General features: G+C 42.2%; 1 protein-coding gene across 1 annotated transcript in view; it reads right to left on the bottom strand.

Moving 5' to 3' along the window:
- MYO7B (myosin VIIB) overlaps positions 1-17,712 on the bottom strand; it is a 129,007-nt gene that overhangs the window by 28,861 nt on the left and 82,434 nt on the right. Inside the window, exons 29-34 of the mRNA XM_027854723.1 lie at positions 15,625-15,852; positions 11,091-11,258; positions 7,663-7,780; positions 7,429-7,555; positions 4,278-4,447; positions 2,121-2,302 (exon numbers count right to left, since the gene is read on the bottom strand). Coding sequence (XP_027710524.1) covers positions 2,121-2,302; positions 4,278-4,447; positions 7,429-7,555; positions 7,663-7,780; positions 11,091-11,258; positions 15,625-15,852 — 993 coding nt within the window. The remainder of the gene's footprint in view (positions 1-2,120; positions 2,303-4,277; positions 4,448-7,428; positions 7,556-7,662; positions 7,781-11,090; positions 11,259-15,624; positions 15,853-17,712) is intronic.

Raw genomic sequence — 17,712 nt, 5'->3', positions numbered from 1 at the left:
AAAATCCTCATCCTGATACTTAAAGCCCTCCATAACCTCGCTCCATAAACTCCCTTATTTGTCAGTTAATGCCACATTCAAACTGCTTCCAGTTTGGCTTATCATATTCTACTGTCCTTCATACCCCCTAAGGTCCAGACAAAGAGGCCTTCTTCCTGTGTCTCACTTATGACATTGTGCTTCCTCCCCACCTGCTATGCTCTCTTTCCTCCCACTCATCCTAGAACCCCTTTCAAAGTTAAGGCACCACCTTCTATGGAATGCTTTTCCCAATTCCCCATTGATGCTACTACCTCCCCTCCCCACCAAAAGACTTTTTTTTGTGAGGCAATTGGGGTTAAGTGACTTACCCAGAGTCACATAGCTAGTAAGTGTCAAGTGTCTCAGGTTGGATTTGAACTCAAGGCCAGAGCTCTATCCACTGCACCACCTAGCTGCCCCAGACAAGGAGTTGGATTTTTTTTTGTGGGGGGGAGGGATGAGGCAGTTGGGGTTAAGTGACTTGCCCCAGAGCTAGTGTCAAGTGTCTGGGGCTGGATTTGAACTCAGGTCCTCCTGACTTCGGGGCCTGTGCTCTATCCACTGCACCACACAGCTGCCCCTTTGTTTTTATTTTGTTTGTGTACCTGTTTCCTCCACTAATAGAATATAAAGTCCATAATGGAAGGATCATTCCATTTTTGTCTTTGTGTTCTTATTGCTTAAACCCCAAACTCATAGCAGGTGCTTAATAAATGCTATTGATTGAGGGATTAACACAGTCTCCATTAACAACAGTTCCTAGTCCTGCTGATGTGCCGGCATGATAAGGGGAATCACTGGGGAATCTCTCCGAAGGGTTACAAATGTTATGTGATTACATTGCTCTTTGGCAGTGGGATAGAGGCACCAGATTTAAATCAGGAGCATCTGCTTTAATTCTCCTCCATTTGCTAGCTGTGTGATAATAGGAAAGTCACTAACCTCTCTGAACTATCTAACTCACTATCCTAATTTGTAAAATGGGGATAACAACATACAGGGTTCTCTGTATTGTTATCTTTATGATGCTCTATTTTTAGGGCTGGGGCTGGGGGTGGTGAGCACTGTAGAGGAGGGGGGAGCTCCTTCAGGGGGAGAGAACAATTCAGCTGTGGTCTCCAAATCCCTAGCCATCGCTGTCCAGCTCTGCCCTTCCCCCAAGAGGGGGTTTAACCCGAGGTAAGTGGAGCCTCAGAGGAGAGGCCTCTTTTTCCATCTCCACCATGAGGAATGGTGGAGCCATTGCTCTAGCCGTTGCTGAGAATACCTCCTTTGGCTCAGAATTCCAGATAAGGAAGAGACCTCTAGAGGTCATCCAACCCAGTCTCTTGTGTTCAGACCAGTGAACAAGAGGAGTGGAAAGAGCTGGACCTTGAGAGACATAAGTTTTAGTGCTTTAGTTTCCCTAGCTGCTGCATTGATTATGGACAATCACTTTCCTTCTCTGCATTTACCTTGCTTTCCTTATCTGTAAGAGAAAGGAGAGTTAAACTAAATGACCTTGAAAGTCCCTTCCAGCCCTGATATTCTATGACCTATGAATAATTAAGATATTTAGGACAGTCGAATGTCCTTTTTGGTTTTTTAAACCAGTCACTTTTGTATTCTTTCACAGTTCTAGGGCTAGTGAGCTCAGGGTTTTTGATCACGGCATCATCGAGGCAGAACAAGAAAGACATTGACCCGCACACAAGTCAGAAAGGAGTGTGGAGGCTTTCCCTGACACAGAACCACTCTCTCCTCCTATCTTGTGGCAGATAATGTTAGAGGTAGGGACAGAAACATCTAACAGGGGTGATAGGAAAGGTGATGGGGAGAAGTACAAAACTGGGGACTTAGGGAAGGGCCATAAATCTATGACAAAAAGGGATATAGCTCGGAGATCTTGCCCACAGGTAAAAAATAGCAGGTAGCTGAGCTGAGAGCTGTGTTTAAGTCCTGACTTCGCCACTAATTTGTTTTATGACTGTGGGTGAGTCACTTCAATGCTCTGACCCTAATTTCATCTGTAAAACAGGGATAAGTCCTGTTGAACATTCAGGGTTATAAGAGTGTTTTGAGAAGCACAAAATGATAGAAATGTAAGAAAGCATCATTACCATCATCTTGGGGGTAGGCTTCACCACGGTGGGGATGATATAGATGCTTTCAATGGATACTGCTCCCACCTTGCCCGTCCTATCATTCTGGGCCAAGATCCAGTTGTCATTGGGCACTAGCCCTTCACCTTCGGTCAGGATCAACAAGTCTCCTCTTTTATACATCAGGATGGTTGGGTCATCTGGAAGCCCAAAGATAAACACAGGGTACTGTCTACCTGGAAAGTTGTGCTATGCCAATGGGACAGGAAGCATGAGTTAGAGGAGAGTGGGATAGTGCTAACACATTATCCCTTGGCCCTGAAAATCAGGTATTTTTAGGAGGATCAAGGAGAAGAAAGACTCAGAGAAGAGGAGACAATAGTGACAATAGTTTCCAGCAGTTTCTTTAAGACCTCTCTTTAGAAGGAATGAAATTATCCTGGTTCTCATTTTACTTCTTTCCTACAGTATTAGGAGTCTAGAGACAGTGTCCGAGAGACTTTCCAGAGATTCCATCTCTAAATCATCACCATTACTTTCTTCAAAATTCACCTCTCCTAAGCAATGTTTCTTCACTGTCCCTATTCTGATCCCTTCCTTTCTTTGCAGTCCATGGTACTTCACCAACTACTTCGGCCAGTTCTAGGGTCTCCTGTTTGGACCTCATCATTCTTATGTGTAACTAGGTGTCATAGCAGAGAGAAGCTTGGAGTCAGGAAGACCTACCTAAGTTCAAACCTGACCTCAAATACTTACTAGTTGTGTGGCCCAGGGCAAGTCACTTTACTGCTTCCTGCCTCAGTTTCTTCAACTTCAAAATGGGGATAATAATAGCCGAAAGGGTTGTTGTGAGGATCAAATGAGACAATATTTGTAAAGTGCCTCGTCGACCTTAAATTGCTACATGAATGCTAACTGTTGATCACCTATGTGTACAAGTGTCTTGTTTCCCCAGTTAGACAATCGACTCTGGAAGGGACAACATACACTTCTCTTTTATTGGATATTGGAACAAGAGTTGGTGACTGTTTGACTGGGGAGGAGAGGGTATTGGTGAGAGGGAGAGAGAGTTAAGAGTCAAAGATGACTCTAAAATTGTGAACCTTGGTTGCCGGATGGAGGGTGGTAGCCTTGACAGAAAGAAGGAAGTCAGGAAGAGGGGTAAGTTTTGAGGGGTGGGAAGATAATGAATTCTGTTTGGAGCATGTTGAATTTGAGATGCATAGGAAACATACAGTTGAAAATGTCCAAGAGGCAGTTAGTGATGGGGGTTGGTGGGGCAGAGGCTGTAGTTCAGATGAAGAACCAAGTCTAGAGAGGGTCAGTCACTTGATCATACATACATTATGACCAAGATCATAGAGCTACTGAATTAGTGGACTGGAATCTGAAACTAGGCCTCCTGACTCCCAGGTCAGTGTTCTTTTTGCTTTATACTTGATGTGGGCTGTTTCTTACCCTAAGCATCTCCTATATGCTCTGCCCTGATGCTGTCTGATATTGCTTGAAGATGACTTTTGCCACAGAGAGCCAGGAGGAAAGCTCAGGTGAATTCAGAGAAAACTGAAAGGTATAGCTGGTTCCAAGAGATGCATAGGCCCTCAGAACACTGAATGTGACAAGTCCAGAGTACTTTTTGCCAAACTCAACCCCCTTGTCAAGTAGAATGTAGGCTCTTTGAGGAAAAAGACTATGTTGTCTTTGCATCCCCAGTGCCTTTCACATAGTAGGGATTTAATAAATGTTCCTTGAATTGAATAGTTAAATTGACCTCAGAACTGAATCTCTACAGCCCAACCCCAGAGACTGGCCTTTTTCTAGATCCCTTCAGACTTCATCATGCTAGTTATAACCTTATTCCTAATGAAAAAAGGGGTTTTTAACCTCTGGCCCTCAGCTCCATGAACCTTATTTGATTCCTGACATGCTGCTGGCTCTTGTCTGGTCAGGAACTTTATGACTGTGGATTCTTCCCCAGTTCCCTTGCTGCCCCCCCCATCAGTCCCTCTCCTACCCCCCAACCATCCACCAGACTCAGAAGGCTTCAATCAGCATCATGGAATCATTGGCCCATTATAGGGCCTGCCCCTGCCCAGCACCTCACGCCCCTGCCCAGCACCTCACACCCCTGCCTGGTATCTCACCCCACTCCCTTATTCCCTGGGACCAGGGTACCTGTGGATTTCTTATCTCTTAAGGCCATGGCATACATCGATCTCTTCTTCAGACCCTCCAGGAACATGGCCACTAGCTCAGCAATAGCCACGCTCTCGCTGGAGGTAAACACATACTCCTCTGTATTCAGGGTGGACAGGGTGAAATTCTGCTTAAATACCAGGGGTGTCCTGTGGATAAGAATGATGGTTATCACTAAGGCCAAGGACTAACCCTGGCCTCAGAGTTAGACAACAATTCACCATTATCCAGTCTGAAGGTATGAATCAATCTACGGATTTTCCTGATAGTAGACTATTTTATTTGCAGATTGACCAGACTATGAATTATTTAGGCCCAGTTGTTTCTACTTCTTTTTATAGTGTTTAAGTTATTTCCTGTTTTCTGTGGCAAAGGAGAGGAGAAAAATAAAAGAGGAGAAATTTTCATTCATCAAATTTGGGAGCATCACTCGAAAAAATTCTGGCCAGAGATATGGTAGAAATATTCAGCTAAAATGGTGTCAGAATAGAAGTTAAAAGGGAAAGGCAAAAGACAAAGCTTATAAAAGTAGGAGAGAAGAAAGGTGTAGGCAAAAGAACAGTGGGTTTGAATCCTGGCCCTGGCATTTATGATGTGACCTTTGTGTGAATCTTTTCATCTCATTGAGCCCCAATTTTCTCATCTGTAAAATGGGGATAACTTTATCAACTACATGTGATCCCTTGACTCCTGGGATGCTGCCTGAAAAAGGTTGCCATAGAGATGTCAGACTCCAGAAATGGCCAAATAGACTCTGTCCCAAACTTCACCCATTTGGTGACACTTTTGATCTAATGGGAAAGGGAAGTTGGAAGAGTTAGTCAACATTCAACACACATTTATTAAGTGCTTACTATATGCCAAGCACTGTACTAAGTGCTGTTCCATCTTGTGCACCATGCAGAATGAAGAGCTGCAGACAGGACTAACTCTGTGTGTGTGTGTGTGTGTGTGTGTGTGTGTGTGTGTGTGTGTGTATGTGTGTGTGTGTGAGATCTAATAGCTAGCATCCCTATTTTATGGATGAACAAACTAAGACTGAGTGAGGTTAAATGATTTGCCTAGGGTCACACAGTTAGTAAATGTCTGAGGCTGGATTAAAACTCAGGTCTTCCTGACTCTAGGTCTAGCCCTCTATCTACTGTACCACCTAGTTGCTTAGTGATCCTTTTTCCAAGCCTTTGGAGAGCTGCTGCTGCAGAATTACGGGATGCTTGTTAGTGGTGCCCACCCTGTTCAGCCAGGGAGGAACAGACAGGAGGAGATTGAGATGTGATCCTCTTGGTTGCTGCCCACAGCATCTGATGTTTCATATATTATTTATCTCCTGGTCAGATCTCCTCTTATTTTCATATGTCTGGTTATAAGCAAAATATCTTGGTTGTATGATTACCAGTACAAATGGGGATTTGGAGAGAAGTTTTTCATGTCTTTAAAATGACAGGAAACATCATCCATCTTTCAGTACAAGTGGAGGTATGTTTTAGGGAGGTAGATGATGATAGGTATGTATTTTGTTTGGATTTGTCGCAAGGAAGAGAGCTATTTTATAATAGTATCCCCTCTTCAGTGCCTCCATTCAGAAACAAACCACAGAGCAGGAGCATCTGTGGGACTAGCCTTGGGGAGTGAACAGGATGAATTTTTGATGAGAAATGGAGACTAATACTCTGGTTAATACAATGATCTGAGACAATTCTGAAAGACTCATGATGAAAACTCAGAGAAAGAACTGATGAACTCAGTGGAGATTGAAGCATACTTTTTCCACTTTATTTTTCTTGCTTTTTTTGCAACATGGCAGAAATGGAAATATGTTTTGCATGTTTAATTGACATCATTTTGATTGCCTTCTCAATGGGTGGGGAGGGCTTGGAGGGAGGAACAGAATTTGGAACTCAAAATTTGAAAAATAATGTTAAAAAATAAGTAATAATTTTTTCTAAGGGAAAAAAGAAAACATGAAGGCTTATTGAGGTGGCTTGAAATTGATGGGATCGGAGGCAGCTAGGTGGGGCAGGGGATAAAGCGTTGGCCCTGAAGTTGGGAGGACCTGAGTTCAAATGCGGCCTTAGACCAAACACTTGATACTTACCAGCTGTGTGACCCTGGGCAAGTCTCTTAATCTCAATTGCCAAAAAAAAAAAAAAAAAATTGATGGGATCAGCCCTTGTTAAGGGCCTGCCCTTTGGTTTAGTAACGTGTGTGTTCCTCACCTACCAGTCCCTATTTTAGCATCCTCTGCTTTCCAGGCTCTCAGCACCCAATACTTTTATATTGCTACAACTGTCCTGAACAGGAAGATCTGATCAACTTATTTACATTGAAGTGTTAGAGACTTGATGTTTTACCACCTCTTTGGAGGGCATCTGTGTTTTAATACAAGCCTGGAAAGAATAGTGGTTAAGTGAAAGAAATGAAGCTCCGGGTAGATGGATAATTATTTTGGGGTTATAATTGGTAGGGGGGATTCTGAATACTCCTCTGTGAGGGAAAACCCCAGACAGAAAAGGTTCAGTAATCACAACTGACCAACAGGTCTCCCTATTCAGAGTTTCCACCTCTAGCAATTCTGATTTATCCAAGGAATTGGGCAAGTCAGTGCTACTACCACCCCTGACCATTAGACCCATTCTAATCATAGGAGGATAGGATTTTAGAGTTGGAAAGTATCTTAGAGTTCATTTAGTCTGGGCTCCTGTGTGCCCCTTCTTTGGTGAGTTCTTTCCATAACCTCCACTTTGGGAAACAGCCCCAGAATCATCCATGATTTTCTAGACTTAGCTATCATCATGCCCCAATTCAGGTGCCGCCTTCTCTCCCCTCCCCACCTTTTAGCTTCCCTTTTATGTGTTGCCTTCCTCCATCAGAATGCAAACTCTTTGAGGGCACGGACCATCTTTGTTTTTGCTTGTCTTCGTATCTTCAGCTTTTAACAGGCTGCCTAGCATACAGTAAGGGTTTAATAAATGCTTGTTGATTGACTAATCTAGTTCAATCCTTTTATTTTACAGCCAAGGGAACTGAGGCCCAGAGAGGTTAAATGTTTGGCCCAAGGATACACAGGTAGTCATGCCACTCCAGAAGGCACATGGCAGGTAAAGACATCTTTTCAACTCAGGGCACAAACCTGTTGGTGACTATGCCAGTAACCTCAGGGAAAGTCAGCTCCAAAAGTTTATTCTCTGATTTGTCGAGGAAGCAGATGCCTTTCCAGTTGATGGCCAAAATCAGTTGAGTCTTGTGCAGGTTGGGCCCTGGAAATTGGATGACATATTCTTTATGAACACTGTGGGATGGTGCCCTGATTCAGTCCTTCGCCATTCCCCCTACTGTTTTCCCCTTCCCAATTTGCTGCCATTACCTGAAATTTTGGTAACTTCAAAAAACTTGGAGAATAGCAGAGGCCACTGAAAACAAACCACAGTCAAAATTTGTTCCTTTACTAATAGTGGAGAGGAGCGATTTTGGATGTAGGGAGCCTGAAATGGAGAAAACATCTTCTGTGATACCCAACAGAGTATCTTATCTGTGTTTTCATTCATCCACTCAGTTCATTTGTTCAAACATTCATTCATTCAGCAAGTATTTATGGAATGACTTTTATGTACCAGACACTCTTGAGAGGCACAGGCATTTATTAAGCATCCATTATGACCTTGTAGATTACAAGTAGGTGTCAACGTATTTGGAGACACTGTTTCCCAGACCTAAGGCCCAGAAAGCAGGCTGTGCTCTGAGCATGGCATAACAACAAACCTTTGCATTCTGGATGATCTCATCCTCTGGCAAAGTGTATGGCTTTGACCAGCACCAGGTGTTCACTGAGGGATTTATGACTTTCATATTAATCAACAACTGTTTAGATTTTTGGAGTTCCCTCTATTTCCCAGGGACCTGAGAGCCAACGTGCTGCAGCCTAAAGCCATCCATCAAAATCTCCTGACATGCTAACAATTCCTGAATTCCTGTGCTAGTGTAAATGAACTAGCTACTGCATGCTTGTTCCTGCCACACTAACTCTGATTCTGTACTCTACTGACCCTTAAGACTTAAGACAGTCAACTTAAGAAGTATTCCCACATAGGGGCAGCTAGGTGGTGCAGTGGATAGAGCACCAGCACTGGAGTCAGGAGGATCTGAGTTCAAATCTAGTCTCAGACACATGACACTAGCTGTGGGACCCCGGGCAAGTCACTTAACCCCAATTGCCTCACCAAAAAACAAAAAGAAAAAATAAAGTGTTCCCATAGGACCCAGGGACACCTACATTGTCCACACATGAGCCTACCATGGAACTGTTAAGAATGATTGTCGTGGGGGCAGCGAGGTGGCACAGTGAATAGAGCACCGGCCCTGGATTCAGGAGGACCTGAGTTCAAATCCGGCCTCAGACACATAACACTTAACTAGCTGTGTGACCCAGGGCAAGTCACTTAACCCCATTGCCTAGCCCCGCCCCCCCACAAAAAAAAGAATGATTGTGTTGTGGTCCAGCCCACTTGTGGTTTTTTATGTATTTAAGACCTACCTTTGCCCCAGCATGTTAAGCCCTCAGGGGGTGGGGCTTCTGCTTGCAAGCGTTTTCCTCATTCTGAAATTAATTAAACTTCTGTTTAATCCCTGATACACCCACCTCTGGCCTGCTCTGTTCATCTCCAGCCATTCCCACATTAGAGGCCAGTTCCAGTCTGGTTGACATAGGAAAACTCCATCATGGAGGCCATATAAAACCCTTTATGGAGTTTCCCTACCCATAATGTACAAAGTCATAATGGATGCTTAATAAATGCCTGTATCTCTCAGAGTGTTTGATACATGAGTCATTTCATAAATATTTGTTGAATGAATGAATGACTGAATAAACGTATGAATTTCATCTAGCCTGTGGAACAGGTATCAAAAAGGACATCAGGTCTTTTATGTACAAAACTATAACACAGATTTAAAACCCTTTTGTGCCAGCCTCTGAGAAGGCCACAAGATGAAGATCTTAGTCCATGAAATTCTTTGTGTACACACTTCATCTCTGCATATACCTCCCTTTGTGTTTTGCCCTGTCTGCTTTGTTCCTAGGGTTTTATTTTTTTCTGTTTCCCTCTTCTTGGATGTTGCTCTGTGCCTGATTTCTGTGTATGTGTCTAATTGTCCCAATTTGTATGTTTCTTTTCCCTGTATTTCTTCCTCTCTCTCACTTGACTTTTTTCCATCCCTGTCTCCTCCCTTTCATTTCCTTCCCTCAAATTCTATCTTCCTTAGATAATAGAACATAGAACTGTTCTATATTATATATTATACATTATACTTATTAAACAAAATCTCATGTTTTCTATTCTTAATTTTAAAAGTACACAAATGGAACATATTGCCCTCATGTTAACCTTAAATTATGTTTCCCTTGTATACTAGTGCCTTTGAAAAAAATTTCTGCATTACCTCTTTAGGAGAGCTAAGAATGGTGTGATCCTTGCCCTCAATGTACTTCCTATCTATTACTATACAGTTTTTTCTCATGTGCAAAATACCAGTGGCATTTCAGAGTTGTCCAGAGTTCAAGTTCATTCAAGAGAAAAAGGAGGAAATTTTATCGTTCACTTGTTTCAGTCATGTCTGACTCTTCATGATCCCATTTGGGGTTTTCTTTTCTTTTTTTTTTTAGGCAATTGGGATTAAATGACTTGCCCAGGGTCACATAGCTAGTAAGTGTCTGAGGCTGGATTTGAATTCAGGTCCTACTGACTGCAGGCCTGGTGCTCTATTCACTATGCCACCTAGTTGCCCCTAAGGACAGGGTTAACCCCAAATTAAGGATCTAAAAGATTAGAACTTGCTCACTTGATGAAGAGAGTCAAATTAGAAACAGCTATTTGTTCAAGCTTAAATCTATTTGGATACTTGATCTCTTGAACTTTTACCTGACTTTAGACCACATTTTCCTGTTTTGTCTATAAGGTCCTGACTTGGTAAGACTGATGACTTGTACTTTCAGATCTTGGGCACCCCCCCGCTCCCCGCCCGCCTCTAGGTTACCTCACGTTAGCTGCCTTGCTAATGGACTCTATTCTCATGAATGAAATAGGATTACCTCTTGCTTACTAAATGAGTTATTAGCACTGTGGACCATGCTGCCCAGACTAAGCTGGCCTTTCAGTGTTGGGGCTCGTACCATGGAGAGCTCTCGGCCATAGTCCCTGAGTAGGCCCCACTGAGCAACAAAACTACCTCCTTTTTCTCTTGAATGAATGTGAACACTGAACAGCTCTGAAATTCCACTAGTATTTTGCACATGAGGAAAAAAAAAACTATAGTAGTAGATAGGAAGCACTTTGAGGTCAGGGATCACACCATTTTTAGCTCTCCTAGAGAAGGAACTTTTTTCAAAGGTACTAGAATAGAAGGGAAACATAATTCAAGGTTAACACGAGGGTAAAATGTTCCATTTGTGAAATTTTCAATTTAAGAATAGAAAACATGAGACCCAGGTGAGTCTGAAGGACACAGTATGCTTCTCTAGCAGACAAAATGATACCAGAGATGTTCATACGGTTTATATTTTCCTTCCCCTTCTTTATTACTACTATTAGTAATTCATGTATTTCTCTAGCCCACAGGGATCTCTCCCTGATTCTGAACACATATATGCTTGTTACATCATCTGTTATTTAACTGCCAACCTTCACTGAGACAGCCTATGTCACATCATCCCTGTATTCTCTAGAGTGCCCAGAACATAGCAGGTGTTAAAGTTGGAATCGAATGGAGAGGAATTGGTTGCCATCTGGAAGTTCTGACCTTTGCACAGGCTGCAGTCACGAGGTTGACCCACTGTTCCTGTGACTTTGTCTTGAGCACCTTCGCAGGGATGCAGATAGGAAGGGTCTTCTGGATATCACTACTCTGGATGAAGCTCCCAAACTCAATGTAGCAGTGCTTGGCTACCACCTCCACCAGGTCCTCCTCCTGTAAAAGTTCAATTGGTCATAGGTAGCCTGATGGGGATTGGGGAGAAAGGGTTCTTTCCCCTTTAAGCCTTACTCTCCTCTCCTTTCCTTTTGGGGCCCATGCTCAGTTCAACCCAATTAACTGCTCTCCACTACTTCCTATAATCAGTACTGAATTCACTTAATCCCTAGGGAGGTAGAGAATGAAAATAGGTAGGGCAGGAAGAAAGCCCAGGAAAACACATGACTTAGAGAGGCCATTTGATCCATTCCCCTGCCTCCTAGTAGAACATCCCCTTTTCCAAACAATCTCAGACAGAAAAAGACAATATGTTAAGTAGGACCTCGAGTTCAGATAGCAGTTGCTTCTTACAGAAGCAGGATCCTGATTCAAACTTAATGATGACCTGATATTAGCCCTGGCCCTACTGCTAGTGAAATAAAATATACTGGTGCTTGTATTAGTTCTGAGGATCTTTCAGGCACCAGAGATATCCATTTGGCCAGCTTCTTTCCCTATCTAGGAAGACCGGATAACTTAACATAGCCTCTACTTGGCTCTCAAGGCCCTCTAAAATCTAGTTATGGAATCATAGAGTGTTAGAACCCAAAGAATCTTTGTCATTATCTAGTCTAAATTCCTGTGAAGAGAGAGGGAATGACTATCCCAAAATCAGGTAGCATGTTAAAAATAGAATAAAGATTAGAACTGAGACCATCCAACTCAATTTCCCATCCTTGTCCAAATTCCTGCTCTAGCCAGGCCAAATTTCTTACCATGTTCATGTACCATGCTTTGTTCTCATCTTCTGTGTCCTAGCTTATGTAATTTTTTCCTATCTTCTTCTACTCCTTATTAGCCTAAATTTTACCCAGCCTTAAGACCCATATCAAGTGCTACCTTCTCCATGAAGCATTCTTGACTATTCCAGCTGACACTGATTATGAAATCCTATTGTACTTTTAATTGGAATCACATGATCTAACACTGCTTTATAGTGTTCTCCAAAGTTTCTCGCATGTAAACCTTGTCCAGCTTCACCCAGCAGCAAATTGGCCCGTCTAACAGTGGCAATGTTCCCCGAGAGGAATCAGTATAATTGGGCCTCCTGTTCAGCTGAGATATCAGAGTTTGTGGGATGCCAGCTCAGACTAGCTGTAGAGTCCCTCATCTACCACTGACCCCATGCCTTGAAGTGAACTTTGGAAAGATTGTTCAGAAAAAGTAAGCGCATAGAGGTCCTGCTGTTTTGGGGTTGCGAATTCCTTTGACCAAATGTATTCTCTACATATGTGTCTTCTTAGGGCTGTGTCCACTCTTCACTCCCTGCTTCTGACTCTATATGTCTTTGTGGGAGAGTTCACCTCAAATTTTTTAGGGGAAATGCTTTGTTACTACTGTTGTTGTTCATGTGGTCTCCTGACCTGGCCTGCCTACTGGAGGGGGAGAGAAGTACCATTCCTTTGAACTCTCTGCTGCCTAAAGCCTTGAGAAGACTCAACCCTGAGACCAAACCCTTAAGGATAATAATAACCTACCCCATCTCATTCCTCAGTCACTAACATATTCCCAGCCTCTTGTACCCTCCCCATCCCAGTGATTCTGAATCTCTAGCTGTTGTTATTCAAACCTCTTCTCTGCTCCCCACCATCCAATCCTTTCTTCCCTTCTCCCTCAACTCAATCCTGCCAAGATGCCACTCTAAAGCGAACATTCCTTCTAGTTTGCTCTCTGGAATGTCTCCTCCATTGGTAACAAACTTGCTTTCATCTTAAATCTTTTCCTTTCTCACTGCTTTTATCTTCAGGCTCTCATTGAGTCCTGGCTCCCTCCTGATCACCTTCCCAGGATTGCCTTTCCAGCACTAGTTGCACTGGTTGCTCAAATATTCCATTTACTGGTTGAGGTGAGGGAGATGGAATATTCTTTGCTTTGACACTGCCACGCTCTCCCTCTGCCATTATCACTTAATAACCTCTCCTCTTTTGATGTTCACTTAATCCAAATTTACTACTCAATCTAAAATTCTGTTAGTTGTTATCAACCATCATCCAGGACACTACCTTTCTTTCCCTAATGCGTTTAGTACCTGGCTCACAGTCTTTCCACTTCAACTGTTGTCCTCATAGTAGAGAACTTCAACATACATATTCAATATACATATGTTCTCTCAAACACACTAATCTCCCAGTTCCTCAACTTACTCATCATCATCATCATCATCACCATCATCATCATCATCATTAATAGCTAGCATTTATATAGTACTTTCTATGTGCCAAGCACTATTCTAAGTGATTTACAATTCTTATCTCATTTGATTCTCACAACAGCCTTGGGAAATAGGTACTATTATTAATTCCCATTTTAAAGTTGAGGAAACTGAGGCAGGCTGAGGTTAAGTGACTTGCCGAGGGTCACAGAAAGTAAGTGTCTAAAGCTGGATTTGAACTTAGGTGTTCCTGACTCCATTGCATCATTTTCCACGACCTATTTCCTCCCCTAAACTTCAGCTACACATAGAGATGGTCATACCTTTGACTATCACCCACAAATGCACTACCTCCATCTTCATGAACTCTACAATTCCTTTATCTGATCACAATCTGTTGTCATTCTACTTCTCCTTCTGCTTGCACCCCCAGATTCTGTTCTTGAAGCTCTCCATTCCTCAGTTCTTTCCCAGGCCATCACCCCTACACTGGCTACATTCCCCTTACTTCTCCATCTTGACCCCTTAATGAACAAGTTCTGCTGTACACTGTCCTCTTCTCTCGAGTCCCTTGCATCCTTATCCCATTACTGATCCTACCCTGCCAAAGCCAAGCTTAGGATTACTCCCACCACCCATTGCCTTTGCTACTACTCACATGTCGCTGAAATAAGAAAAAAGACACAAAACTGTGATGACTGGGTCCATAAAAATTTAATCACAGCTGGGTTCTCTCTGTGGCAAGGCAATCCTTTTACCCCGCCTTCCCCAACTGACTCATCCCATTCACCACAGGGGCTTTTCCAAAACTTTTTGTCCTGCCTCAAACCTTTCATAGTTCCCCTTCTCCCCATCCTCTCAGCTGAGAAGCTTGCTCCATATTTCACTGGAAAAATTGAGGCCATTCTCCTAGAGCTCTGTCTTCCTCATCTCACATCACTCAGATGCTTTCTGCTACTATTTCCTCTTTTACCCATCTCATATGAATAGATGGACCTTCTAATTATATTTTTTTGTTGGGGGAAGCAATTGGGATTTTTGATTCCCCTTTAATGCTAGTGTTTTCTTTATGTTGATTATCTCCAACTTATCCTGTCTATATCTTATTTGTACATAGTTGTTTGCATTTCCAGGGCCTGCACATAGTAGGTCATTAATAAATGTTTGTTGACTAATTGACTCTAAGAACTAATTGAGTCTACTGGAGGATTGTTAATGAAAAGCACTCTGGTGAGAAATTGTGAGAAGTAGTCATCCATAGGGTTAGTCCTAAATTTCAAGGTAATAATCACCAGGACTCAACCTGCCAGTGTGAGTGCAAATTCAGAGAGTAGTTCAGAGGGGATGCTACATGTGTATCTATGTCTACCTACACACAAAAACACACACACACACATATACATATATTTACACTTGTACATGTTGTCTGCATCATATAGAATGCAAACTCCTTGAGGTCAGGACCTGCTTTAATTTTTACTTTGAATCACCAGCCTCTAGCATGGTACTTAGCACATAGTAGGTGCTTAATAAATACTTATTGAATATTGTTGTTGTTGTTTGTCCTTTATTCTCAAAGAGGACCAACGAGGTCAGGAGGGTGATGTCTTGACTTGGCAAGTGAACTGGATTTAAGTGAGACAGAGCTGTGCAAAGTCATCAGCCTCACTCTCTCCTCCATAGTCATAGGACTCCAGTGACAAGACACAGGTCAAGATGACTGGTGATGGCCCCTGATGCAGTGGGGGATTTTGACCTTTTTAAGCTAAGGTCTTTCCCAGGTCTCAGTTTATCTGAGGCAAAGCCCATTCAGTAATTAAGGGCTAGGTAAGAATTGAGGCAAAAGATGGCCCAGTTTGCCTTCATAAAAAGGAGGTGAAGACCCTCAGAGTTTCTGGCCAGAACAGAAATAATTATTATTTTCACTCACTCTGAACTATCAAAACCCAAATAATGAGCAAGTGAGGCAAGGGCCAGGACTTATTATTGGCCAATCAGTGAAAGCCAGAGTGATTTGGGTTTAAAGATAGGCATACTCGAGTAATTCCATTTGAATCACATTGGGCTCTAACAAAGCCTGGTTTTCCAGAACTATATTTCAAGAAATCATAAATGAAAAATCACATGAGACAAAAGAATTGATTGATCGACTGTTTCAAAGAATCCCCTCACCTTCTCCAAGCGGTACTCTCCAAACCGGAATCCTCGGATAATCTGGTGATAAATGAGTTCTGTGCTGACAGGATCCTGCTTGAAATCATGCCATGGAGTGAAGATTTCTTTTCTGAAGAAGAAGCGCCAAGGGGACTGGCGTTCATTCTCACCCTTCTCCTTGGTCAGTTGCTCACACTGGCAGATGGCATCCATCAAATGGTCACGCCCTCCACCTAATGACCAGACCTGAGTAACAGAGAGTCTCATATGTGGGAGGGGCCTGAGATCCAGAAGTCAGCTTTCCACCAGCAGAAAGAAAAAAGAGCAAAGATCTCTTGCATTCTCAGTTCTCTCTCTGTGTCTCTCTCTTTCTGTCTCTCTGTCTTTGCTCTCTCTGTCTCTCTGCCTTCGCTTTCTCTGTCTCTCTCTCTGTCTCTGTCTGTCTCTGTCTCTCTCTCTCTGTCTCTCTTTCCCTGTCTTCTCTCTCTCTCTCTGTCTCCTCTTTTTCTCTCTCTTCCGCCCTCCTTCTGTGTGTATAAACACACACACTCCTTCCCAACTCTACTCTCCCATGTGCTTTCAAACTCTTGCCACTTTTTCTCTGTCAAAGATTGCTTCCTGAAAGGATTTGAAAAATTGGTTGATATTAATGTCTGAACAACTTAATGTGCCTCTCTCCTGGGGCTGTTTTCATAGGTGGAGAGGCCTTCACTCAAAAGAATAACTATCATATGGTAAAATTTATTTTTTTTAAAAATTGGCAGGTTTTAGTTTCTTTTCTTTTTTCTTTAACATTTAATAGCATTTTATTTTTTCCAATTACACATAAAGATAGTTTTTAATATTCATTTTTATAAGATTTTGAGTTCCAAATTTTTCTCCCTCCCTCCCTTCCTTTCCCCCTCCCCAAGACAGCAAGCAATCTGATATAGGTTATACATGTACAATCATGTTAAACATATTTCTACATTAGTCATGTTGTGAAAGAAGAATCAGAACAAAAGGGAAAAACCACAAAAAAGAAAAAACAAAAAAAGTGAAAATAGTATGCTTCAATCTGCATTCAGACTTCATAGTTTTTTTCTCTGGATATGGATAGCATTTTCCATCATGAGTCTTTTGGAATTGTCTTGGATCACTGTATTGCTGAGAAGAGCTAAGTCTATCATTGTTGATCATCCCACAATGTTACTGTTACTGTGTACAATGTTCGCCTGGTTCTGCTCAGTTCACTATGTATCAGTTCGTGTAAGCCTTTCTAGGTTTTTCTGAAATCCTCCTGCTTATCATTTCTTATAGAACAATAGTTTTCTATTACATTCATATATCAGGCTCATGGTAAAATTTAAGACAATGGGAGAAATATTTTTGCAGGAGACGGCTTCCAAATCACAAGATGAAGGCAGTGAAGTACTTTCCCCTACATAAGTCTAACTCTTCTTAAATAGATGTAACAGCACAGGTCTATTCAAAACCAAATGTCATAAGAGTTATAGAACTGCAGTGTCAGAGATCATCTAGTTAAGGCCCTCACTTTATCGATATGAAAGCTAAGGTTCAGAGAGGGGACATGTCAATACCTTTAAAAGGGTATTGTTATCTGAGTAAATGTGAAATTGATAGTATTATAATAAGCTCAAAAAAGAAACAAAAAAAATGAATCCATTAGGATGCACTGTGAAACATTCAGGTTTTGAAAATTTAACTTTGACCAGTTCTAAATGCTAGGACTAACTTTCTTTCATCAGGATTTTGCATGGTCTGATCTTTCAAAGTTGAATTAAATAATGCTATTGGTTTTGAATGGCCAGAGATGTCTCTCCCCACTTTGCCAGAGTCTGACCCCCTAATCAGAGGGAGGATAGCCTGTCTGCAAATAGGTCAGTTTGCACATTAGCATCATGACACACAAGCATACTGCCTAAAGATAAATTTGGCCTAATATCTTTGATGTAAAGGTACAAAGGTGATTTGGTATGTGGTTATATGGATATATGTATGTGCTCTGTGTGTGTGTGGCAACTGAATGTGTGGAAATCTGAGTGTGAGGGTATGTGGGGCATAGGGGTATATGATAATGTGAGGGTAGGTCTTTGGGTACCTCTG

Source organism: Vombatus ursinus, unplaced genomic scaffold, assembly GCF_900497805.2.
Source record: "Vombatus ursinus unplaced genomic scaffold, bare-nosed wombat genome assembly UNPS02010548.1, whole genome shotgun sequence".
Classification (NCBI taxonomy): domain Eukaryota; kingdom Metazoa; phylum Chordata; class Mammalia; order Diprotodontia; family Vombatidae; genus Vombatus; species Vombatus ursinus.
This window is presented reverse-complemented; position numbering and strand designations above follow the sequence as displayed.